Source organism: Lepisosteus oculatus, chromosome 1 (genome assembly GCF_040954835.1).
Source record: "Lepisosteus oculatus isolate fLepOcu1 chromosome 1, fLepOcu1.hap2, whole genome shotgun sequence".
Classification (NCBI taxonomy): domain Eukaryota; kingdom Metazoa; phylum Chordata; class Actinopteri; order Semionotiformes; family Lepisosteidae; genus Lepisosteus; species Lepisosteus oculatus.
In genome coordinates, this window is record NC_090696.1 from 62,013,995 (window position 1) to 62,041,792 (window position 27,798).

The following is a 27,798-nucleotide window of genomic DNA, read 5'->3' on the forward strand; positions in this document are numbered from 1 at the left end:
ACAAGGTAATGGGTCAGTGACATCTGGCCCTGGTGTGAGTGTGGGTGTGGTAGGAATGTACTTCTGTCTGTTGCTTGCCAGGATAGGCTCCAGCTCCTGTGACCCTGAATTTGAAGAAACGGTGAGAGAAATGGATGGATGGACAACGGAGTTTGTAACATTTTGTGAGGGGTGAATTTTAAAAATGTTTTCATTATTATGAGGCTTATGTGGATGTTCAAAGCTTTCAATAAAAAAAAAGATATACTGTAACTCCAACACACAATGACAAAATGCAGAGTGGATTCCAGACAAATCTGAAATTGCTTGCTTATTGAGACAGAAATGTCAAATTACTCTGGCAATAGGTCGTGCTTAGAAATGTCAGCTACTGATGCTTTCCCAGTACTGCCATACAGCAGTTTGTCTTCTAGCTCATCTTTGTGCAGCTTGTACAGAAGGCATTTCATTACAATAAAAGGGTGACAACATTTATGGTGAGGTGAAGGTGACTATTCTTGTTCTGTTGACTCGGATGATGATTGTCAGTGAAGCAGATGAAGCTGTGAAGTAATGTTTAAACTGCTAAATTAATATTCATTAAGCAAATAATACTTTATTTAACCAAATCAGCTGAACCACTCAAACAAATTACTTTCCAAACTAAGCATGTAAAATATTGTAGTTTAGGTGAAAATGGTTTGAATTTAGTGAAACAATTAGAAATTGGAACAGTATATTATGAGAGTACTGTATGGTTACGAGGAAAAATATTCATAATAACAGGGTTCAAATACATTGACGACAATACTTGTTATTGTATCCAAATTTGTCATTTTAACCAATCTCAAATGACATGTAAGATTAATACTATTGAAAGGTAAGTACATATTTATTTGCTGTTATGAATTAACCACACAAGTGTTTGAAATACAGTACGTTTTGTTCTCAAGAGGCTTGAGGTGTAGCTTCTTTTGTCTGAAAAGATTCCACACTTAAACATGGGTCTATCTACACAAAACAGATTGTGCCCATTTAGGGACTCTTCATTATGAGTTTTTTTATCATGTTTCCAAAATAACAGACATCTGCAGAAGTGACACTATACAGAGTGTATTTAGGAAGCATAACATGTTAAGGTGCAAAAAACAAAAAACTCCTGCGATCAAAAAGCTACAAGACAGCATGTGCCAGCTTTCATGTTACTAATCAGTGGGCAGTAGTAATATTGCCAAAGCAAAGCAGAAATAAAACAATTCAAGCATCATGAAAGACCTAGACAGCAGGGTTAAAAAATGCCTAAAAACAAAGTAAAAGTCAGCACCTTGTGAAATTTGAGATAAATCGACAGTAATTCTAGAAGGAATGATAGCATGAATACTGTATAATACCAGGAAAATGGTCGCTGCATCTGATTTAAAATGGAAAGCATAAACAGATATAACATTGGGATAAAAAACTTCCAACGAAACAAAAGTAAAAAAAAAATTCTACATGATTTATACATTCATAAGCACACATGAAAATTAAATGTACCCATCCTCTGAATAGGCTATACTTAGAAGCCTACCACGGAATAAGGCATTTTATATGGCTTTAAAATGAATCTCTTATGCTTGAGTTTAGTCCAAATATCTAAAAATCTAATTATACCCATCTAAAACCCTTAGCCACTTTGGGGAAAAAATAAAATCAACCTGACATGTCTGTTTGATTCAGTTATGTTTATCACTATGGTCTGGTGAAATAAAAAAAAGTGTCTAGCCAGTATGTGAAAAATAGTGAAAAATTCAGCAGAAAATTACTGAAGATGTTAATAAGCAAATGACAGAATAAATAAATGCTATGGCCTAGGTCAAGAACCTTACTGCCTAATTAGATTGCCTCAATCAGTTCTTTACAATTAGATAAGAATAAAGGGCAGGTTCCTCTTGTTCATTTTCTTTCCCATGTACAGTATGCCTTTGCAAGACATTCAACATATGTTAAATTATTTTACATGGAAAAATGAAGAATAAAGAATTCATCTATACAGTAATTCTATTAAAATACTTATTACAATAAATTTCAGTTTCAGGGCTCACTGAAGACACCCACAAATAAAACAATTTCAGCTGATTGATATACACATACACAAATGATCTGATAGAACATTACAAAATTAAATTCTATATATTAGATTTTGGCAGACATCCTGAAATTGAATCATTTTCTTTTGCTTTATCCATTTTCTCCAGACAACTACTGTATGTCTCTTTATCACTAATATAGCTGGAGTGTCCTGCATCGTCCAATTTCAGTACCTGAAATTGACCAGTTCTGTAACTATGGCAGGAGATTGTAGGATAGAATAAGAGTCTGAGGCCCAAACCAGAAAATTCAATATACTGTGGATATTCTCTAGAAAAAAATTGCAGGGTAAGTTCAGGGTAACCTCCATTTGTGAGGCAGTAATTAATGGACTGCATTAAAAAAAAAGGGAATTAAGTACTAAAGGACATTTGCTTACCCAGAATAATATCAACAACTTGATTTGTCTCGCAGTTGAAGTCTTTGCAGGCCAGCAGGGAGTAAAAATATGATTTCTTACGCCGTGGTGTTTGGACGAGTTCTATTCAAGCCACCATGCTGAACTGGAGTGACTACGAAGAATGCAAAGCAGGCAAACAAACCCATGCTGAGAGATCTTTAAGGTTTAGGTCTATCTGTAGATAGAGTACAGTTATGATTAACTACTGTGTTACTGTACCTATCACAAAGATCACTGACCAAAGTGCATGACTGAGGAACCACACAGGAGTTATAGCTTTACATCAGCAGTGGATTACAAACAGTGGATTTCTGGCCTTGTAGGTGCAGCTGTTGAATGAATTCACAGCTGGATGATGAATTGACAACTACATAAAAATGACTATTTCTTGCACAGGATATATGTAAGTATATGTACTGTATATATACTGTATGTCTCCAGTTCTGATTTTCCTAAGCTTTCACTAAGTCCTCGTACTGATGGGTCCTCATTTCTTAACGCATGCACTTTAATCTACATTAAATGTTGGTAAGAGTTTTGATGACAATGGCCTAATCCCATTTCAAAATCTGAGGGATATTTATTTAATCCCTGAATTTCCTACCATTTGATTCTTAAGACTCTAAACATCTTTACACCCAAAGGCACCACTAGATACTGTTTATCCTTTTGACCCAATGTCTAATCTACTGTAGCCATTTAAGCAGTTACTACAAGAAGTCTCATGTATTCTTCATATGATCTCCTCTTTACTGGGGTAGAGACTGAGACAAGATGGATGGGAGTCCTGTTTGGATGAAGTCTTTGAAATTACATTTTCATCCTCTAAAAACGTAACACTCAAGATAATCAATTTAAAACATAAAATGTACGTCACACCATATCAGTCCTCCCAGCCACCTGTCACTGATACATTGCATGTATTCCATCTACACAAGATGGAAGCTCTTAGATAGAGCACTTTTGGGTGTGTGACAAATATCACATGCTGTCTTTTGATTGAGGGTTCAACAGGATCCAAATAACCTTCTATTTTAGAATGAGACGGATATATCCTTACAAGTGTGATATACTGTAGTAAATCACACTTGGTTTAATTCATTTACAGAACTGGTAAATATGGAAAGAAGTGCAAGTTAGATTATGCTGTGCTAGTGCAAAAACTGACAGTGTGGTCAGAGTATCCAACTGAAACAGCACTTTAAGAGAGTCACTTGATGGGACTTCCCTAGTTGAGGTATTGGCCAAACATAATGTAATAGAATGAGGTATTACATTGGATAAGGTCTGGCTATTACAACACTGCCACTGACAAAGACTAGACAAAGTAAATCACCCATTTAACATTAGCTTAGGTGTGCAATACAGTATCACACTATAGGACATTTTAGGAAAAAAAAGTCACATTTATTTGAAACCAGTGTTGTTCACTCACATTGAGTAAGTCTGTACTGAAGAAATGAGAGGAGTTTTATTACTTCTGATGTAAAACAGGGAAATAAGTAAATACTGTACTTAATGTTAATTTAAAAAACAACTACATGAAGAAAAAAAAACAATGTCTCTGATCTTTCTGAATGGATGTGATTTCAAATCTTGTTTTGCAAATGCAAAATCTCAAATGTATAAAAACTCAAATTTGAATGATTTATAATTGCATCAATAAACACAACTGGAAAATATATTTTTGTTACTCTTATAGACAAAAACAGCAGTTGTTAAACATCACTTGTGGTTTCATAAGAGCACTGTGAAAGTCACAACCAGTTCTGTCACCAGTCTATAAAAGCCTGAAACTAAGTTAAAAACAGCCAGAACAGGTCACGTGACCCGTAAAAAGTCCTTGGAACTGAAGACATAGTAAAATTTGTCAGTCAGCTACCAAAAATGCAAAAAGCCCATGCAGCAATTCTTTTCTACAGCACTCAGGTTCATCACTGGAATTAATGGATTGGCTGTCAAAAAAGAAAACTACTGCACCAAATTCACTTCTGCTGAACACAGTAAAATAAAGTAAATAGACCTGTCACTTAAATTTGTTTACAGGGAAGCTGCACAAGATTTAATCTATGCAACCATAGTATGTTTTTATAAGATTCCCTATGACAATTTTACACTATTTTTCCCTCCAAAAGAATTTCTTCATAATTGATTTAATTTGTTCAGATCTATCACTTTTTGCTGCTGCTACTGTGCTTCCCATTTTCCCCATGGGACCACATTTACCTCTTATTTTGTTCAACACAAGACCTCTAGATTATGCATAAGCAATTCACAGATGCAAAAGGAGAAAAAGGAATGAATTAAGCTCAAATGAAAGTGGTAACAGTGGTGAAAACAAATAAAAAGAGCACATGTGAAATGACAATATAGCAGTGAACCCATGAAAATATCCCTAATTCTTATTTACACTGAATTATATCGATAAGCAGGATTCTTTGTCCTTTTCAAACCCTACACTACAGATGAGAAGCATTGGTGTCAATAGCACTGTCTGAAGAATAATGTTCTTTAAAATAAAAGACAAGTTCTTAGGCACAGCTGACCGGATGGTGAAAGACAGCTCTTATCTGAAGTACCACAAAGAGGAAAGTTGCGATGTACAATAACATACTTAAGCACTTTCATTTTTCTATGTACTCCAGCATTCTTTGAAGTCAGAACGTTTTTCTCCATTATCTTAGTGTCCTGTTGTTGTGGAGGCAGATCTTAAAGACATACTGTATGTGAAGTTTTTCTTCCTTTTAATGTTTAAGAGATATTTAAAGTCTGTCTCAACATGCATGGACTTACAGGCCCGTCTTGTTATGAGCAGTGCAGGCTGTGTCACAAGAAATGTCTCACACAACCTGTTATCTTTTCATTTCAAAATACACTGTGTTGAAAAGAGAGGGAGGCATGCAATATTCTCTCCACAAATGTGCATTAACCCATGAAGGCGTTACATCACTAGACAAGCTTCTGCAAAAAAACATCTTATCAAGCAGGGCAGAAACATGCAATGTCCAGGTCTTCTTTATAATTAAAAGGAGAGTGGAAGACTTTATATGATAATCACACATTTTTGGATTCTAGATAATCTTGTAATCCTTATATTAGAAGACTTCACCACTAACAGCAGAACCAACAGCAAAATTTTACAAAACTAATTTCCACAGCCTCTCTTTGTTTGGATTCATAAAGCCTCCTCAAAGTCAAAAAAGTATTATTTCACCTAGCTAATCTCCTTATGTTTACATATTCCTTCATATTTGGAGTCAAGGAAGCAAGGAACTTGTACTATTATTTTTTTTGCTGCGAAGGTACACCCGCATTATACTACTGTACAATGCCACATCTTTGTAAAAAAACTAGCTGACTTTAAAAAATTATTTTTAATTGAGTTTTGAGTACACAATAAAACAACACAACAAATGCAAAAAAGTACAAAAAATGGGAGTTTGCAAGAAAAGTAAGGGGGGAGGAAGAAACCTATAAATTCAAAATCCCCAGAAAACTGCATCCACCTTACATTTTCTAACATTAGAAATCAAAACAATCTGTAGTTTTTATTTATAAAGGCCATCAGAATTTATTCTACCCTATGCTTATACAGTTGTTTATGAGACATTACTGTAGCTCAAATACAGTATTTATATGGCAACAGCACAAATGCTAAGGCATATGTCGGCTATGAGTGTCTTGCTCATTATCCTAGCCAAGCTTCAGTCTCCTTCAATGTCATACATGTCTGAAACCCACTCAATTGACGGACAACTGGCTGACTAACAGGAATCACTTGAAAATTGAAATGGCCAATGAGAAATACGTGCCTAATAATGACCAAGTCTAAAAGTACATGACAACTTTATTATCCTGTTGAATTTCACAGTTGTAATCATTCTTGCTGGGTCGTTTCACAACCTTTCATAACTGAAAGTGTCTAGTTAGCCCTGTAAATGTTTTGATTTTGTTTTTGCAATGGAATTATTTCTTCAGACAAGCAAGTTGATCAACCGTAAAATTAAAGTGCATACGGGCCTTTGTCTTTGAAGAAGAAAAAAATCGAAAAAAAAGAAATTCCATTTTTTGAAACTTTTCAATAGTCTGCCCTATATACAGTATACTGGACAGCATGGAAACATAAACCATCAAATACTCTTTGATCCTAGGGATTGAGAGTGGGCACCTCCATCTTTAGCAGTGGGAGACTTCATACAATATGTATCTACTGTTAGAGTTAAACATTGCATTAGATTACAGATACATCTACAAGGCTATATTAGACAACCGCTAATTGGAAAATTAAAACTAAATCAGAAGCATCAAACAGAAGTAGCAATATGTTTCTAGGAGATAACCAACTTGGATTTATAAAAAGTAGCACTTGCTAAAATAACCGGTTATAAATTCAAACGGGTATAGAGCATATGATACGGTATATATTGATATCAAAAAGTAAAAACACTGATTAATTTATTCATAAAAATGTCATTATTGCAGATGGCTGGCATTCAGTGTAATGCACACACTGCAAACTGGATATTGGATAGAAAACAGATTACAGATAAGTAGTGGAAGTTCAAACTGAGGAGATGAAATAAGCAGAGTACCACAAAGATCTGTATATGGATGTATGATTTTCCCAATTCGTATCAATGATGTAGATTCTGATAAACAGTGTCTTGCAAACGTATTCACCACATTCCAATGTCCCACTTTTCTGAATTACGAATGATGTACATTTAATTAAAAAGAAATTTTTTAATGAAATGCTGAAGGCTAAAACCAAACATTTTCATGGCTGCCAGAAGTTAAATGTCAGAAACAAAACTGCAAAAAAGAATTAGAACCAAAGGTTGTCCATTCAGGTTTTGATTAAAGTTTTCAATATGGCTGGTATTTCCACTCTCCACGGACACATTATCAAAGGAGTACTTTTATTTTTCTGTACAAAGACCTGTCAAATGAAACTTTTAGACATTTCCTAGTATTTTTTTTTTTTAAGATGAACTACAATTAATACAAATGGCTAATAAGGTAAACAAAGTTGATATTTTGTATAATTCAGAATGAAATACAATACTTGCTAGCTCAGCCTTCAGTATACACAATTGCTCCCCGCATTTTTCAATTATTGTCAATTGCACACAGAAGGCCGGTGGAAAAGAGCAAAAAGTGGTATAATTTACATAGTGGTAAAGAACATAAGAATGATGACAAACGAGAAGAGACCCTTCCTCTACTAACTACTAGGTACTTACTGTAGTAGCTTGTGGATCCAAGGATCTCATCTGGCATTTTCTTGAGAAAAGCAAGGATAAACAGCTTCAACAACACAGCTGAGTAGCTTGTTCCAAGCCCCCCTTTTGCATAAAGAAGTACTGTTTGTGCTTTTAATGACTGTAAATGCACTTCCATGTAATTTCCACTTGGGTTTTACAGTTCGTGTTTCCTGGTTTATTCTGAAGGTGTGCTGACTAGACTCTGTTGATGCTTTTGAGGAAATTTCAGATCCCCTCAGAATTCAATTCTTTCTCTGATCCAGTTCCTTCAACCTATCAGTGTAGGATATTCCTTTATGTCCTGGAATATACCTGGATTCTCTTCTCTAGACCAATTTCCAATAAATATTATTAAGACCAGTATTAAGTATTAAGTATTAAGTATTAAGACCAATAAATATTATTTATTGTACGTCTCCAGTCATTGTTTACACGTCTGTATTGTTTACATTCAAACTGCCTGCATGTTTACTTGCACATTGTCTATTGTTTGTTTGTACATTGTCTTGATGCACTGTTTGCACTTTGTTTTGTTTTTTTACACTTGTTTTACAATCAAGAGACTTTCTGTAAGTAAGAATTCCATTGTACCAGTACCGGTTACATATGGCAATAAAGTTCAAGTTCAAGTTCAAGTTTCAGTGCAGCAGTTTCTTTAATGGAATGTGTGTGATTGTCCACAATATTCTAAATTAGGTCTTACTAGAGCATAATACAAATTTAACATACTGTAACCTCGCTTGACAGGAATTATACACTTTCCCTATATAACCTACCACTATCTTTGTGTTTGTTATTACCTCCCCCATTGTCTAGATTCTAGAAGATGTATACAATGTGTCAACATAAATACCTACAGTGCCTTGCGAAAGTATTCGGCCCCCTTGAACTTTTCAACCTTTTGCCACATTTCAGGCTTCAAACATAAAGATATAAATTTTGTATTTTATGTGAAGAATCACCAACAAGTGGGACACAATTGTGAAGTGGAACGAAATCTATTGGATTTTTGAAACTTTTTTAACTAATAAAAAAATGAAAAGTGGGGCGTGCAAAATTATTCGGCCCCTTTACTTTCAGTGCAGCAAACTCACTCCAGAAGTTCAGCGAGGATCTCTGAATGATCCAATGTTGTCCTAAATGACTGATGGTGATAAATAGAATCCACCTGTGTGTAATCAAGTCTCTGTATAAATGCACCTGCTCTGTGATAGTCTCAAGGTTCTGTTGAAAGCGCAGAGAGCATCATGAAGACCAAGGAACACACCAGGCAGGTCCGTAATACTGTTGTGGAGAAGTTTAAAGCCGGATTTGGATACAAAAAGATTTCCCAAGCTTCAAACATCCCAAGGAGCACTGTGCAAGCGATCATCTTGAAATGGAAGGAGTATCAGACCACTGCAAATCTACCAAGACCTGGCCGTCCCTCTAAACTTTCAGCTCAGACAAGGAGAAGACTGATCAGAGATGCAGCCAAGAGGCCCATGATCACTCTGGATGAACTGCAGAGAACTACAGCTGAGGTGGGAGAGTCTGTCCATAGGACAACAATCAGTCTTACACTGCACAAATCTGGCCTTTATGGAAGAGTTGCAAGAAGAAAGCCATTTCTCAAAGATATCCATAAAAAGTCTCATCTAAAGTTTGCCACAAGCCACCTGGGAGACACCCCAAACATGTGGAAGAAGGTGCTCTGGTCAGATGAAACCAAAATCGAACTTTTTGGCCACAATGCAAAACGATATGTTTGGCGTAAAAGCAACACCGCTCATCACCCTCAACACACCATCCCCACTGTCAAACATGGTGGTGGCAGCATCATGGTTTGGGCCTGCTTTTCTTCAGCAGGGACAGGGAAGATGGTTAAAATTGAGGGGAAGATGGATGCAGCCAAATACAGGACCATTCTGGATGAAAACCTGTTGGAGTCTGCAAAAGACCTGAAACTGGGACGGAGATTTATCTTCCAACAAGACAATGATCCCAAACATACAGCAAAATCTACAAAGGAATGGTTCACAAATAAACGTATCCAGGTGTTTGAATGGCCAAGTCAAAGTCCAGACCTGAATCCAATCGAGAATCTGTGGAAAGAGCTGAAAACTGCTGTTCACAAACGCTCTCCATCCAACCTCACTGAGCTCGAGCTGTTTTGCAAGGAAGAATGGGCAAGAATTTCAGTCTCTCGATGTGCAAAACTGATAGAGACATACCCCAAGCGACTTGCAGCTGTAATCGCAGCAAAGTATTAACGCAAGGGGGCCGAATAATTTTGCACGCCCCACTTTTCATTTTTTTTATTAGTTAAAGTTTCAAAAATCCAATAGATTTCGTTCCACTTCACAATTGTGTCCCACTTGTTGGTGATTCTTCACATAAAATAAAAAATTTATATCTTTATGTTTGAAGCCTGAAATGTGGCAAAAGGTTGAAAAGTTCAAGGGGGCCGAATACTTTCGCAAGGCACTGTAAATCTATTTACCTAAATAGCCTGTTCTTGCTCAGTGTTTCCAATTGTGAATCGACAGGTTAGGGTTTTACAACCAGAAATTAAAACCCTGCACTTATCAAGATTACATATTATATGTCAGGTGCTCTCATAGCATTTACTTCAATCCAATACTGTATAGTATTTTTGAAATGTTAGTGTTTGCTAATCCTCCTGTTTTGGAGTAATGTGTTACCAAACAGTAAATGAAGCCTCTTATGAAGACTTTCTTGGCGTGAACTGAGATGCCAAAGCTGTACAAGATGGACTATTCTGAAGCTAGTTGCCCTTACCCAGCCTGTAAGATCAGATGTATGATGCAGCTCTCAATATGTCTGGAATGTATCATGGGCGTTGAACAGAAATCAAATCTAAGCAGCCTTTAGATTCTGACATTCACATTTTCCTTCAGTTGTGGCAATTATTAGATATGCTTTACAATGGACCCACAAGCTTGGCAACATTAGCATTAGGGATATGCAGGAAAACGTTAACATCTATTCCTGGTATTCAAACATTTTATCTCAAATAGACCACTGTGTCCAGCAGAATGTAGCTGTGAATTCGGCTTAAACCTAATAGTAAAAGTACTATCTAAATCAGCAAAGTGACAGAACAGATAACATCAGGTACAGCTTCTCCTGCTAATAGTTTACGTTGATGGGCTTCAAATGGTAGCGCACTATTATACTACACATTAAAATGCTAATTTTGCTAAATCCCTGTACTTGCAAGACTATAACTCCACAAAATACAGATTTTGTATTTTTGATTGTTAGAAAAAAAATGTTCTTGCACGTCAGTTGGTGTATATCTGAGGTATACACAAAGCAAAAGAAACATTTTTGTTGTATTTTATTACATTTTCTATTTGGTAGGTGGAGAAAGATTTAATTGTGTTTACTCTCAACATAGAGAGAGCACTTCTGACCTAAATAGGGCCTTTAATTTCATTGGAAGAACAGTTTCCTTCCTTGAAACTATTTATCATGAAGAGACCTGGGTGGGAAGTCTTGGTTCAATAAAAGACAGGTCCTAGGTACACATACCTTATAAAAAATTTTCTATACAAATAATATTCTCTGTGTTTTTGTAAATAGATGTGTGTGTCTAAAGTGTTGCCTGAATTTACTCTGTGTCAGAAACAGAGAAGCCACATGACCACGCTCAAACATTCCCTGACAAGTCATGGGTTTTATTATTTATTTTTTATTCGTTTGGCTGCTCGGCAAGCTGGTGTCAGGACCAGAAAGGAAAATAAAAGCCACCCTGCATGTTGCAAATCTCTCATCAGAGCCAGAATAGAAAAGGCAGAGTAGAAGTTACTTGGAGACACATATATGAACCAATTTAGTTTTGGAACAGGAAGGTTTAGGAGGCCAATGTAAACATATACCAAAGTGAAGAAAAGGTTAAAATGTGGAGAAAGAAGGGATGCGCCATCTCATCTGCGAAAGACAGTGAAGGTAATCTCATGGCCTGGGCAGGTATGGGTGCCTCTAGAACTGACTCACTTATCTTTATGATGATAACAGATATTGGCAGCAGAAGAATAAATTCTGAAGTACTACTGTATATACAGAAACATTTTGTCTGCTTATACAGAATAAAACGCTTCTTTAGATATTAAAGAATGGCTTTACTTCACCACGTAGCACAGCAGTGACCCAAAGCATGCAGTCAATTCACCAAGGAGCTGAGAGAACCAATACCCAAAAGTCACAAGAGATTTCTCTTTCTCAAAAGATTACATGAAGAGTTTGATGAGCTCAATGGGTCACAGACCTCATGCATTCATTACCTAATTATATTGAATTTTTACATTCCAAAATGTACTTAAAGTACAAGTGTCCCGATACTCATGAAATCAGAAACTTGGACATAAGGCATGCTTTTGATCAAATGTATGAATGGAATAAACCAAAAATAAAAGTCCCATTAATTGTTGTCTCAGTATAAAGTGAAATTTATTGGTGTAAGTACTGTATTTGTCCCCCTAAGTCTAAGAACTTCTTTGATAGCACCTTTGGCAGTAACTACTGCTGTCAATATTTATTGATCGTTCTCTATCATCATTGTATAATTGTGTCCATTTATAATGATAAAGGCGCCATACTGTAGTTCTCACAAATTTGTTACAAAATGTTGATTCTGTAGGTTGGTCTTAAGTTTCTTTGGTGGATTCAAGTTAGGACTTTGACTGGGCAAACAGGGAAAGATTTTGGTGTAAGTAGGCCCTAGGCACTTTCACTCAGAAATGTGCCAGCAACAACGCATTTATTTACCTCCGCCCCAGTTGGACTTTGACAGACAGAGATTGAAACTCCTGGAAGAGGTTACAAACACACAGGGTAAGGACAAAGGAGAGGTACTTCAGTATGTGGTGGGTTACAAGGACAAAGCAGCAAACACTGACAACTATTTACTATGGCTCCTCATAAACTCCCTAGCTATTTACACTGCCAGGTCAATCTCCAGTCGACACACTGACCTCAAGTCCAGTCCCATGCCCGCTGCCCCCAGCTTGTCTTTCGGGCACATAGCTAAGGGAGGTGCAGCCGCTAAAGTGACCGGTCCAGGCCCTACACTATTCTGATGCTAAACCACGAGATCAATGGAGCGAGTCAAGCGACCATTTCGATACTTCTATTTTCTAGAACAGCCGCTAGATAGTATATGATTATTGATTTGGGGCACCTAGAGTCGATTGCAAGAATGTTGTTTCAGCTCGTTTTTCGTTAGTCACTAGTGTTTTCCTCCTTCATAGGCCCTAAAAAGTTCGTAGGGAAATCCGGCACTGTAGACCAAAGGCTCAAGGATATTCACTCTCTTCTTGTCAGACAACTTCATTGTGGCTTTGTGCTTATCGCCACTGTCCTGCTGAAATATGAATTTGGAAGTTTGGATTCCTAAGTGACTCAAGCAGCTTTAATTTTTCTTCAATCCTGATTAATCACCCCTGGCCCTGCTTGTGAGAACCAACACCATAACATGATGCTGTTACCACCATGCTCGACAGTCTGGGCTTGCACCAAACAAAATGCTTTGCATGGATCTCAAAATGTTCAATTTTTCATAGATTGTAAATCCTTGGCAAGTGTGGGCTGATTTAGGTAGTGTCTGAGTGGTGTGACGCACATTTCACTTTTTAATGATAGTGAAGTCTTAATGACTTCACTGCATTTAAAGCAATAAATAACATTCACCTGATCTGTGCATCTCTACCAGTTTATTTCTGATTTGGTCAAAAATGTTCCTGGTCTTCAAGGTTAATTTGTTGAATCACTATCGGACGTGTGACTTGAAATTCACTACCCCTTTGAGGGAGCTAAATGAGACAGATGCATTTACTGTACAGTGAAGCCAAGTTGAACCGCTTAGATTACACACTGTGACACATCCAGAGGTTGGGTTGCTGTAATGGGATCTTTAAAACACGTGGGTCCAGGAAAATACCCAAACAAATGCAGTTGTAGAAGTTTTTCAGTCCCTCTCTAACAACAGTAAGGGAGCTAAGCTTCTTAACGGCATCTCAAAAAGTATTTCTGAGATTTTAAAGAAACTCTTCCAAACATTAAATCTCTTACAAAACTTCTCTCAAAGACTCATGATTCCACAGTCACTTCACAGTCATCTGCTCCCTCTCCCCTCTGGCAAGAAGGTATGCACAGAGGATCAACCCTCTACCTCCAAAACAACAGATCAAACCAACACAGAAAGTCTCCTGGCTTTTTCTCTGATCAAGAGAAAATTGTGAAAACCCAACAGGCTTCTCACAAATAGTCAGGTGGCTGAGGGCTCCGGTTTATTCCCCACACCTTTCTGGGAATTCTCAGATAAAGACCTCTGTCTTGATAGTGTATATTACACAACAAGTAAAGGGCCTGAATGCTTATGTAGTAGAGACACACACTTTCTATCCCCAGGACCATTAACGACAACCTTTCCATCCTACAGGCTGATCCCTCCACTGGGACCCTCCTTTCTGACCGCCCCATCATCTCATACCACCAACCACCTAATCTGCATAACCCTCTTGTCCACAGCTCCCTTGACCACCCTCAACAATCATGCAAACCAGGTACCTTTCCCTGCAACAGAGCTCGCTGCATCACCTGCAAGTACTGTACATATCCAACACCACACTCATTCAAGGCTCCGCAGGACAATTCTGGATCACCCAGGTGACCTCTTGTACCTCCAGCAACCTCATTTGCTGTATCTCTTGCAGGAAATAAATAATATGAGTAAATAATTGTAGCAAATTATTTTTTCATTCAATAGGTATATGTATTTCACTATTTATTGAGCAGTTTTTCCTCAGAAAATATGTTGACTGCCATTTTGTTGACTTAGTTTCACTCTACATGACATGAGAGGATAAGTCTAAAAAAATGTACAATATCTATAAGATTCGTGTTACACTTTCAATAGCAGTGAATTTAGATCATTTCAATGAAGCAATGGGTTCTGCCTACAGTGTCTGCTCTCAAATGCTATTATATTCAATTTCAAAAGTACATTATGAGCTAATATTTTGAGAGTTACTTTGAATGCTTGAAGGACTGTATTCCACCTATTCATAACAAGTGAAACAGAATAATAATTGAATAAATGGCAAATACACCATTTTCTTAAATGTTTTACTGTATATATTTATACATTAAAATATTTTACTGTAACTATTCTGCACTTTAAATCAAACTGTCACACTTCTAAAAAGAAACTAAGAATTTGAAGCAACACTTGCATGAGCAAGTAACTGTTATAACTTCTAGCTTCTTTTACCAGAGAAGGTCCTACACGTTGCACTGCAAGACAGAAGAATCTTTCACAAAGGGTCTAAACTTTTAGAATCTGACAAAATTCTTAGATCTGCATGTATAAGAGTGGAGAAATCTGGATCCCTTACAAGCCTACATTAATCAAAAGTATAATGAAACATATATCTAAAAACTACATATGGCATAATTCTTCATGGACTCAAAAGTTTCAAATGATTTACCATTGGTATATACATGTATATCTAAACAAATATAAAAACAATTACATTTACTGTACAGCACAATATAATGTATAGCAAAAGTGTTCCCTCTCACTTCAAGCAAAAATAAACATGTATTATATAGATTTATACCTATATATTTTAACACCACATCTTGACAAGGCATCATTTAATATTAGAAACCTTTCCATTTCCACATATTGTCAGCAATCCAGCATCCCTCCCCCAACAGATCCTAGTTTTTTAAATTCTTTGGGCTCTGAATCACACTTCTCAGACATCAACAACTAAGTAAACACAATATGTCAACCCAATTAAATAAAACCGTAGAATGCCCTTGCAATGTTAAATCACTGCAATAGGCTCTAATGCATGTTTAATGGTTATTTTCAGTCACTTCAATCACACACCTTTTTTATGTTTTAAGTACCTCCATGGTAGTGTTCTGAATTCTAAACTGTGTTGATGGCACAGGCATATATCTGACTCCCATTTTATAACCACTTAAAGGCCACTGAAGACAAATGTGCTTATGGAAACTAGGAAGATAGAAACCTTTCAAATACTTGGTAAAGGAATTCTGGTGACAGGAAAGAAGAAAAGCCAAAAAATACCAAAATCTAAACAAATGATCTACAAAAAACAGGGAGAGGAAATCAAATACTGTCCAAGCTAAAAAAAACAGTGAGTGGACATTTATCAGGTGTATGGGGGGCTAATTTAGATAACATCATGGAAGTTGTTGATGGAAGTATAATCTAAACAACACATTAGGTTAATTTTATCAGGTAAACCATTTGCAGTTTACATTGGGATTACTAATATACACTACTGGTCTCATCAGCAACTGTCAATAATGTACAGTCTTTGAAGGACATAAATGGGTGACAATATGTACTTAAAATGCACATTATTCAGTTTAATGTTTATGCATAACATTTGGAGTCTCACCACTGTCTCACTTTTATACACATCTAATGGAGGCTGATACCTATCATCTTAAAAGAAAACAAAAATAATTTCTCTAGACTAAGGCCTTGATAAATTCAGTAGTCAGGAAAACAAAGCCTAGAGTATCACACCATTTGCAGCACAATCTCTTGCATGTTCACAAAGCAATAAAGATTAACACCTCAATTTGAGAGGGTACGTAAATAATTTTTGTAGCCCAAGGCAATCATAATGAGAGTTATATTTTAAGATACTGTATATGAAAACACCAGTTCATATGGTTGTGGGACATTATTTTATAATGATTGTCTTCTATTGAGACCTTAATAGTACTGACACATTTATAGTGAAGACTCTTCAGAAATGTACAAGTGCCTCATACCACACCAACAATTTTCTCTGTAATATACAAAAGATAACTAAGGTCCATGCTGGAGAAAGGCACAAACCTACAGTAGCTGCTCAACAAATCACTTAAACACTGTGAAGACAGGAAAGGCTCACTCAGCTGCAGAAGTCGGAGTTGGTGTGACAAAGAGGACGAGTTCTTGTGATGCGAGAATTTCAGAGACCAGAACAGTAAGTCAAGTGGTAAATCCAGTTAATAAACCCTAATGGGGAACACTGCTTGCAAGCTTTTATATCCCTCTTCAGTCACTTTTTATTTTGGACCTACAGTATACCCAGAGCACTTCATCATATTCATCATATTAAATCCCCATTGCTTTGTATGTGTTTGAAAGTACAGAACTCTGTGTCTAGATTTTAGCAAAAGAAACAAAAGAAATTTCCATACCAGAATTACACTCTTTGAACACCAAGGCATTCAAGCTTTGACACTGATGTAGCAAAGTTTTTTCCTTTGGAAAGCATGACAGGGAAGGAATTATAATGAACATATTTAAGATATTAACTCTGCTTAAAGACCTATTTCAACATGTACTGTAGATGCTAAGCCACAGCCCTAAGAAAGAATGCTCTACAGTTATGTCCACTGCTTTTTTTTTCTTACAATCCTTTTCTGAGCAGAAGAAGCAAGGCTTTCTTATGCTGACTCATAAGAGTCTAACCTGTGAATGTAAATTGACCACTTTCTATTTATGTTTTTGCTAAATCAGATTAAAAATAAAAAGGTAAGCAGACATACAAATACCATGCTTCCCAAGTCTTCCTTAGAAGATGGTAAAAGGTATGTGCAGTCAGAATTATGACAGGGTAGGTCAGTGTTTACCAGGCCTGGCCCCATGTGCCTTTTGGATTTTATTCTAACTGGTAGCTTAGTCCAAGCTACTTTTTGTCATCACACTCTTAAATTGAACTACTTGCTTGTATACAGTAAGTGCAGTACTTTAAAGCTGCTTCTTTTTGTAAATAGTAGAACAAGCTTAGCATAAATTAGTATGAAACATGTGCCAGTTTCCACGTTTTCCTCTCATTTAGGTTGACTGCCTCAATGGCTTGGTTGGACCTATTCTCATTTAGCACTAATAAAGCTTATTATGACAGTGATTAACAGTCTCATTTCCACTTGTGTCTGCACATCACTAATTGAAACACAACAAGAGCTGTTTATAAAGCTACAGGGGAGCAACAGCTTTAGACCAAGTGGAAATGGAGCTCTGCTCACTAAAGTTCTTGCAAATGACACACATATAGTTTAGGAGATTATGTGGGAGGCTGAATCATAGATGAAAACAATTGTTAAGGATGAAGGAATTGATTGAAGTAAGGGTTTAATCAATACAAAGCTTAACTAATTAAAAGCTCACTTGGAATGAAAACCAGAACACACAGGGGTGCTTCACGAACTAGATGGAAAACACTGGAGGTAGGTTTAACTCCAGTGTTACGGGAATTAACTCCTTCATGGGTATAGGAGGTATAGGACTTGCTGAGTATAAACAGGGGGACTCCTGTTTTCAGACGTAATGCAGCACCTGAGGCACACAAACTGAGTGCTGAGTAACATCCAAAGACATCCACACAAACCTTTGAGGTAATACAACCAGGGTATTATTACTATAAAACTTTTCATAAGCTCTAATCTTCAGATAAAATAAATACCAGTTTAATTCTTGAATATCTCGGTGCATATGAACACTCTTTCACAAGTGCAGCTTTTTGACTAAGTGATATCAGTACTAAAAGAGAAATAAAAGTAGGTGTGGCGGAAAGGAAATAAGAAGAGGAAGCAAAGCACGTTCTTACACACAATTTTTCTTATTTTTTTTTATTTCTCTTCTCCAAAACTAATTCTGTCATTATGGAGGAAGAATAAATGCTGCAGGCATTACACACACCCCTTATTCTTTACACTTCCATAATTCAATCCTTAAATGACCTAATGATAGGATTAATGTGAACTCTTATTATTTTTCTAAACATGTAAGAGTTCACTTTTTAACTACTTCATACAAAATGTAAGATCCCAGCTTTTGAGTAGGAAAGAAAAGCTTACAAAAGGTCCTGTCAAGCAATTTGTTCGAGAACAACTTATTTAAAAATGAATGAAAACCAGCATATGTGTGGGTTTCAAGAACAAGGAACCATTTATACAGCACTTTAAGCCTCAAAGGACCCCAAACATTCTACATATAAAGGAAGACCCACTTCATTCACTACTTATGAATGGTAGCCAACTGGGTGACGTAGGGAAGCTATTATGAGCTATCTGCCCCAGGGCACAGCAGGAAGTTAGTAAATCATTTTTTAATCGATTGAATTAAGGGAAACTTTATGTGGATTAACTTTACTGGAGTTAATCCCCCACTCTTTCAGAAAGTGCCACAGGACATTTAATGACCAAGTATTTGGAGCCCTGGATTAAAGTCTTATCTAAAGGACACCACCTCCTATAGCACTGACCAAACCCAACCTAATTCTTTATTTTTTTTTGGAGTCTGTGTGTTTTTACTTAAGGTAAGCCATGGTTAAGCTACTGTAGGCCAATGTAAAGCATGAAATGCCATTTGGAGACTTTCAATGTGCTGAAAGGGTTGTTTGCGTCTAGGTTCTATGAGCAAAAATATTTACTGTATACAGAATCCATTGGTCAGCACTGTCTCTATGCAGCCAGAAAACAGAGCCTACACAACACATCAAAGATGTCTCTGGCACTTAGTGGTGCCTGTCATCTTCAAAAGATGAGAGTTCATACGGAGCCTCCTGCCACTTCACTCTGAATAGTTAATAAGCTCACTTGAATAAAACACTCCATTTAAGAGTCAGCTGTCCTTTAATATTTTGGAAAAAAAACCATACCTGAACAAAATCTGATGATTGCCCATTTGTAGTAGACTCACCAAAAAAAAAACAACACTGAACTGTTCTAGGGCAGAAGCATGCAATGTAAAAAAAAAACTCTACCTGCATAGACTCATGTTTTTCCACATCAATGACAACTTTTTTTTTATTCACCATGACAAAGATAAGCAACACCTATTCCCAGGACTGTTTGGGAAAAGGGCAAGGATATTTGTGGAGCAACAGTTCAAGATAGTATAATGTATGATATAGTACTTATTTAACAGGACTGTAGATGCAAATAAGCACACTAAACAAACAATTTGTGAACGAAGGATCCAATGCTAGCTCTTCTTGCTTCAGGTCAGAAATGTGTAAACAGAACTTAAGACACTGAAACCTGGGAACCCTGAACCAGCCTGAATCCGTCTTGTTAAACTGGTGGTGAAAACTGACAAGGCAGTCATTTCATACCAAACAGTGAATGCATGTTTGGAGTGTGTAAGCATATCCCACACAAGGAATGATTTCTCATCCTAAATTAGATCTCGCAGCAAGTCAGCACTTTTAAATCCCGTTTTATACTTCACTCTTTTCCACCGGCTTCTAGTTCTGTTTAATGTATTGTACTATTTTGTCTTTCCCCGTCTCTCTTGTTCCTGCCTTTATCTTTCTTCGTGGTAAAATAATATTATTTCTTATGTAAAGGATATGTAGTCAGTTTATATCAATTTTTTCTATAGGCTTGACAATCTAGGATGTCTGCTATACGTGAATGAGAAAAGTAATTTCTCACAAAGACGGGTGAGAAGGCTGAGAACATTCACAAAGATCAAGCTGTACAACAATGAGCGCAAGGCAAAAGCCATTGTGTATAGGCAGGCGAATAAGGGAGAACTATCCAGTCTTAATTCTGTTTCAGGCTTTTGAAGGTCATATTATCCATAGAGTAATATGATCTTCTCTCTTCTAACTTCTAACTTCACCTTTAAGGGAAACTGAGCCCTGCTTTACCCTTTTACAATTAACCCCTCAGGCTGGCCAACTGCGATCGTATAGGAAATTCTAACCTTACTGTACTTTACCTGGTCTAACCATAACCATTAAACTAGTCGAATCTAGCAATTTAGATATTTAGAACTATGTGCTGAACATTATGAATGTTTTATTATGCATCTATAAAGTATGAACATTTTATAGCGAAAATGATACTCAAATACAAAGGTAGCAGATTGTACACTCTTTGTCTCTTGTAAAATGCCTGCACCTTTAGTCCCTCTATCTGGTTTCTTAAGCACAGACTGTTACAGGTGGCTGTGAGACACAGTTGTTCTGCTACAGAGACTCTATGTAGGAAAAATCTTTGAATCATTTGCAAACCTCGGAGTCTGTCTACATGTCCAAACTATTCCATCAGACTGATGCGAGGCACTTTTATTTGTGGTAGAGGAAATGTAAGATGGTGAACAAAATCATTTTGAAAAATGCAATAATATACATGAGAGCTGTGTCCCTCACCTGTCATGATTAATGTACCCAATTAGCCAACTGGGTTATTCTAATAAATGTTAGATATTTTCCAAACCTCGGTTTTATTGTTTAAATAATCAAGACACATGGAAATCACTGGAGTCCACCCCAAATTCCTTTGGTGTTTTACATAATTATATTATAGTTTATCTGGTACTCATGCATTCATTATTTTTAAAAAAAATATTCTCAACTTGATTTCAGTGTATCTAAAATATTTTAAAGCTTTTGCATTTATTGTCAGTTTATTTCCATTTCAAAACCTAAAAATTACAGAATTAAAGATCTCATCAAATGTCCGAATCTCTTTTAAATACTATACTGTAGCAATTCATATAAGCTATTTGATTCATGTTCAATAAGAAATCCAGTTTATAAGATGCCTAACCCTCCCAGAAAATGTATAGTCATTCCTTCCTTTGGATGTCTAAAATGTTGATATTTAAAATGAAATTTTATGCCGAAATTTACAACTAATGGCATTATGAGACACTGACACTCTGTAACTTCAAGTTTTCATAAACAGAGTTTCAATAGTTAAGCACGCTCACTGTGAAACTGTGAACAGAGTGATATTCTCTTCCTAATCAATCCAATAGGCCTCATAATGAAGCAGATATACAGGTATGTGTGCGAGAGAGATTGATTTCATTTAGCTGTCTTATCTCAGCTAGTTTCCAAGCCAGGTATGAATACAGTTAGCTGACACAGACAAGAAAGTATTATTACATTTTCTATATTTACAGTAGTTCAGTTAAAAGAGTATATCTCTTTACAGAGAATCTAGAAACAAAAAACAGGAATAAAAGTTCATTGCAAGACATTGCTCAAGTCAGACACCAATGAATCACTTCCCCTTAACATCAGCTACTACGCGAGTAATTCCTACAGAAATCACATTAGTTCAGCTTTTATTCTGTCGTATTGTTCTTTTTAAGAACAAATAATGTGTGCAAAATTGTACAAGATGTTACAACCACTGCCATAGTCAATGAATGTGCAAGGCCTACAAACAGTTCTATTGTGAGCCACACCTGGTATTTACAGTGCACCACACCCAAGTTAAGCTACTTACTGTAAGTCTACTGGTTTGTGTATAACTGCACAAGTTTACATGTAAACGGACTCCAAGCCTAAGTACCCAAAAATAAAAGGTCACAACAGATCTCCAAAGTTCCAGTTTTCCTAAATGCAAAACTGCAAATAAAACCCATCAGTTATCATACAATTCACATCATGCCTAGGTTAATGCAGATTAAATTAATATTTGCCTTGGCCGATGTGGAATATGTCATCATGTAAAAGATGCTAATTAGATCAAATACTGATAAAATGACTTACAAGCCTTTTTATACAGTACAATATTTACTGGGTAATACACTGAGAGCCTACCCAACATAACTCATTATTTGAAAAAGATAAAAGATGCATTCTGGAAGACCCTAAAGTAATGTTAATGACAGTGCTATTAGCACCTTGTAGCCAGACTTTAAAAGCTAAGCAAAGCTGCTTCGTGCAGGGATGTGAGACCTCTTAGGAAATTCAGGCTGTTGCTGCAGGTGATATTTGTGGACCAGTGGGTGACATTATTACCTGAATTTCCAAACCCAGTATGGTGACATGAGTCTGTGCTACTGAAGGTGCCTTAATGGAGATGCAGACTATTTGGCCATTAACAATCCTATGACAAGAATACAAACGATTCCATGTTTGTAAGAGGGAGTGTTATGCCTCTGCCCTGTCTAAAATTCCAGTTTGGAATGGTACAGTACGTGCTATTGTTCTCCTGAAATCCCCCCCAACCCTTTAGTCATTTAATAATTTGAAGTAATTTCTGATCTGCTGTTGAGAGTCTTCTGACATTACGGCATGTACTGTACCACCGACGTGGGTGTTGCATAAAAAGCGGTATGCAGATATAAGGTATTATTCTTCTAACAAAGCGTCATTGAATCGCTCTCGTCATGCTTCCTGAACATGGAATTGTTAGATCTAACTGAGTAGCTATGCTCTATATTCCGGTGATATTCAGTTGCTCCCAGCATTTGTAGGGCATAGTGCGATAACACAAGGCGTCATAAGAGTTGGGGAAAAAAGACATGCAAATCTGCAACGTATACAGTATAAGTATACATATATTAATATTTACAGTATAAATCTATTAATATTATTAAATAGGGGTGTCAGTAAATATCGAAAACTGTAAAAATTGTCAGCAGTACATCGATTCATGTACATATTCAACTGTGATAAATGCATTCAAAATCGCTACAGAAAACAGAAACTGAACTCGATTTCTAACACGTGTAGGAGTAAAGTTGTAATACAGGGGGGAAAAAAAACGTTTCTCGTTAAAACTGTACAAGTAGACTATTACACCATGACAGTGAATGAAAAACAATTATTGTTTTCTGCACAGCGATCGAAACCCTCATCTACGGCAGCCACATGTAACCCGAACTTGTTACAGATCGGCTCAAAATGTGTTCACCACGGCTGCAACGTCATGATTTATTACACGGATATGAAAATTAGTTGTGCCCGTGGTTCTTGCATCTTTGTACAGTACACAAACCAAACGCTCTGAGCTGAAGTATTTCCACCCCGAGAGCTGGACGAAACCTACACCAACACTCTTATCGTTACACGGCTTAACTATAAAAAACAAAAGTCCCATTGCAACTTTTCTAGCGATCACTTCTGAGTATGCAAATTAAAGAACTGTTTCAATATGGAGAACCGCGCAGCCAACTTTTCATTTTAATTTTTGAACACTTTTAAAAGCATCTGCAGGTTTTTCTTTGTTCTAGTTTAAATCACTCCTTCTTTTTCCTCTTCTCGATTGATAGTGTAAGCTACAGGTATTCCGGACTTACCTGAGCAAGTACTTTCACTCGGCTCGTACTAGTTGTTTTGACAGCAACGCAAGACGATAGAGCTCTCCGGAGAACTGCAACTTGCAGTTTTACAACCCTTCCCAAGAACACCATTGCTTTAATTTAATCCCTTTGCTCAGGAAATGTTGGCATAATGTTATGTTCCCGTGGGAATCGATTTGTGTTCTTCCAATGGCTTCAGAGCCGGCTCCCTCCCAAAATTAGTACCAGCCGCTGTGATGGCACCGACACAAAAGCAGCGCCCATCATAGCTAGCTGAAAAACCCTGCTTCATTTGAGAAGCTAGATGCCGTCGTAGTCCTCATTGTCATCTCATTGGTGGATATCTAAATCAAGGGGGTGGGATATATATTCATATGTCGAATAGCAATATACCATCAGAAAAGTATATATCAGCAAAGTTAATATCCTGGTCATCTGTTGTCGTGTTGTTTTGTTTTAAAACAGATGCGGACTGTTATCAGAATGGCCTGTTATCATACGCGACGACATTTTGAAAGTTAATAAGTCATTATTAAGGTTGATAGTTCACTAGTAACAACCACTTATATCATTAGTTGCGCAGCTTTAATATGCGTGCTACACTGCTACTGTAGTAAGAACATACATAAACTTGCAAATAGTAAATATCTAAAACATTGGACAGTGACGGTCAAAATATTTTTGTTTTGTTTTGTTTTGGAAAGGAAACTTAAACAGGATGTTTTTTTTAATTAACAGACAGTTCACGCAGACGGCATTTCTTTATACGTTAAAAATTACAAATGAATTGCAACAGATTGTCTTGCCACAGTAAGACTGAATTGGTATGGCAGTTTTCTGAGCACTGTTTTTACATTAGCATTAAGCAATATGTTGTAAAGAATAATAAGAACCATATTAAATTCTGAAACCCGAGTTCTATTTCATGCAGACGTTAAGAACAGCAGGCGCCTGTTCTCTATAATCTTTGTTAAGTGGGACCTTATTAGTCATAAGCCAGTCTTTCTCGATCCTATAAATAACTATATCCTACTGTATATACTTTAGATAACATATACTGTACTGTATATACAGTGTCTATACTGTATGTACAGTATATAACCAATAAAGTACGAAATATGCTAAAAAGGTAAAACTACAGTATGTCTAATTCTGTATACTGTATCTGTCAATTTTACAGGTTATCATACTGAAAAACAAAACACTAATCACCTTTACTGGGCCTTTCTAGGTCCATTTTACTCATAAACGTCCATGTTTTTTTTTCCTTTCATTTTGTCACTCTTTGTTTGGAGTGAATTTTCCCTTGCAGTCTATATTTCATCAGCCATTAAGACAGTCATATGACATTCTGCAGTACAGCAACAGTGGTGCTTCCTTTTACAGTTAAAGCTATATAAAATGTACATAAAAGTCATAGCTATATCAGCAAAGGTGGCAAATTAAAGCCTCAAATGACTCGCCCACATCAAATCCTTCCATCTTGACACCAATGGTACTGTAAGTGGACATTTGAGACAATGGAATGCTATAGGGAGATAAAGAATGAAAACACCAGTACAGATGGAAGTTCAGAAATAAAATAGGGAGGAGTTTGTAAAAATGCCATACACTGCCTATACTTAAACATGAAAGTTGCAAAGTTATGTTTTAGAATTAGAACTTCTCACAAACAGAAGTTACAGTATATTGGAATATACAGTAGGCACAGCTGCATTCAAAAACTCAATGGAAACTGAGTTAATAGTCATGGATGTGTGTTTTTAAACATGATAATGATGTTATCATATCATAACCTGATGCTACCAGATTCTAAAAATCGAAATGACTTCAATGAGAAATAAATCCCTGAGGTTGGAAAATAGATATTTTGTTATTTCCTGCGCAGTGACATGGAAGTTTGGAGAAGGAGCTTTCTGGACGAAGGAAGAAGGAGAGTGTTGTTAACAATACACTCATTGGCCAGACTTCTCATCCCATTTTTCCAGCATGAGTGTTTTCAGCTGACCTTATCATTAGGTTCATGGCTTGTGAATCGAATTGTATGTTCAACCATTTTTCATAAACATTTATTGTTGAGGTCTGTGGGTTGCCCTCCTCTGATCAAATCATTACAATCGAGTTGATTTCATATGGTGTTCCTAGTATTTTGGCCCATGGGTATACTGTATGTCTAGCTGTACAGTACTTGGTACTGAAGTGTTATTTATTTCAAAAGGGAATGTGCATTCTGTATGATTTGTCTTTTTTACTGTAAATTAAGGATATCCATGCAAATTTGTGGAGGGACACGTGCAATTTTTAATGTAATGACAATTTCTAGTATTGGGAACAAATTCCTCATGGGTGCTGACAGAATAGCACAGGTAAAACACATGAATACCTTATAAACATTGTCTGCTTTCTTATTAAATCATTTGCCAAGTAAACTTTGGTACATACATTTAAAGAAATTAACATAACACAAAACACATTAAAAAATAAAATAATAACAATGACATTGTCACGGACGTCCAAAGGGACAAACCGTCGGGAGCGGGAGAGCGGAAAAAGACCCATATGCGTAGCGGCGAGACGGGAAAAAGGCCCGGGCTCATAGTGCAAAGAGTTCAGGATTGCCGTATAGAAACCTATGCCCTCAGGGAGCGGACGTGGGGCGCCCTGGTGCTAGGCGGGTCTCAGGACATCCGAACGTCAATGCTGAGCGAGGACAGAGTGCAAGACCCGGAAATATATAGCCCAAGGGAAAGAGAGGGACAGGAAGAACAGCAGACCGGAAACTAGGGACAGGACAGAGAAGGAGCGCCCTCTGGCTGCAGAGGGCGTGACAGACATACTCATTAGTTTGGAAATATGTGTTTAATTGATTGTGAAGTGGTACAATATTCTAACAGTGGACACAAATCTGGAATTCAGAATAGATGTCTTTAAAGAAAGTTTACAAAATAACCCATGTGTGCATCCAAGTATCCATCCATCTCAAAAGTATTGACAGGCTAAATCCTATTTTGGCTCTCATTGTAGCTAAAAAGTCATCTACAGTATGTCCGGAATTAGGCAACCAGAATCTTAACCAGGTTGTGTGCAAGTGATCACATTACTCCTGTCCTGGAGTCCTTGCACTGGCTTCCTATCAAGTTTCTTGTTGACTTCAGAATCCTCTTACTCACCTATCAGGATCTTCACAGCTTGGCACCTGAGTAAATACAGTATCTGACTTACTATCTCCCTGCTCCTCATCTCACAACCTTAGTTCATCTTATTCAAATCTTCTGTTTGTCCCCCCGGTTTGCTTACACTCTATGGGCAACAAGGTCTTCTCTTGCTATACCCCAGAGCTCTGGAAATCTATATCCAAGAATATCAGAGTTACCTTCCCTGAGCTCTTTCAAATCCAGACTCAGAACTTTCTTCAGAAGGGCTTTTATTCAGTCAGTTGCTAATTTTGTTACCTCCTTGTTAACTTTTGTCTCTCACTGTGAATCACTTTGAGAAGTTATTTTAAACTGTGCGATATAAGGTTATTTTAAATACAGATGATGATGATGATGATCATGATGCTTCTTCTTCTTATTATTATTATTATTATTTTGTTCCATATATTATTCTCTTGTAAGGAAACAAACTCCTTTTGAAAGTGTTATTATTATTTGTTTGCATTTATTATGCTTTTTTTAATTGCTGGATGCTAAGCATCCAGAATAAGAAGACAGTGAGATAAATGCCAAAATAAATTTAGAGTGAATCTGGCTTTAAGACAGATAACAGCATCTAAGTGCCCCTAGAGGAAAATGTGGTTGTTTTATTTGTACTGTAATATGAACAGGAGACTTGTACCAACAAATAAATATGGGCACCTTTCAATCTAGTCATAGTGTACAGTATGTTACATTGGATGGTCTAATACATGTACTGTATATAATTAGAAG

General features: G+C 36.7%; 1 protein-coding gene across 1 annotated transcript in view; it reads right to left on the bottom strand.

Annotated features, from left to right (window-relative positions):
* Positions 1-24,287, bottom strand: part of LOC102696502 (mitochondrial calcium uniporter dominant negative subunit beta) — a 63,941-nt gene extending 39,654 nt beyond the window's left edge. Inside the window, exon 1 of the mRNA XM_015345169.2 lies at positions 23,867-24,287. Within this exon, the coding sequence (XP_015200655.1) occupies positions 23,867-23,980 (114 nt within the window). The 5' untranslated portion in view covers positions 23,981-24,287. The remainder of the gene's footprint in view (positions 1-23,866) is intronic.
* Between the last annotated feature and the right edge of the window lie 3,511 nt (positions 24,288-27,798).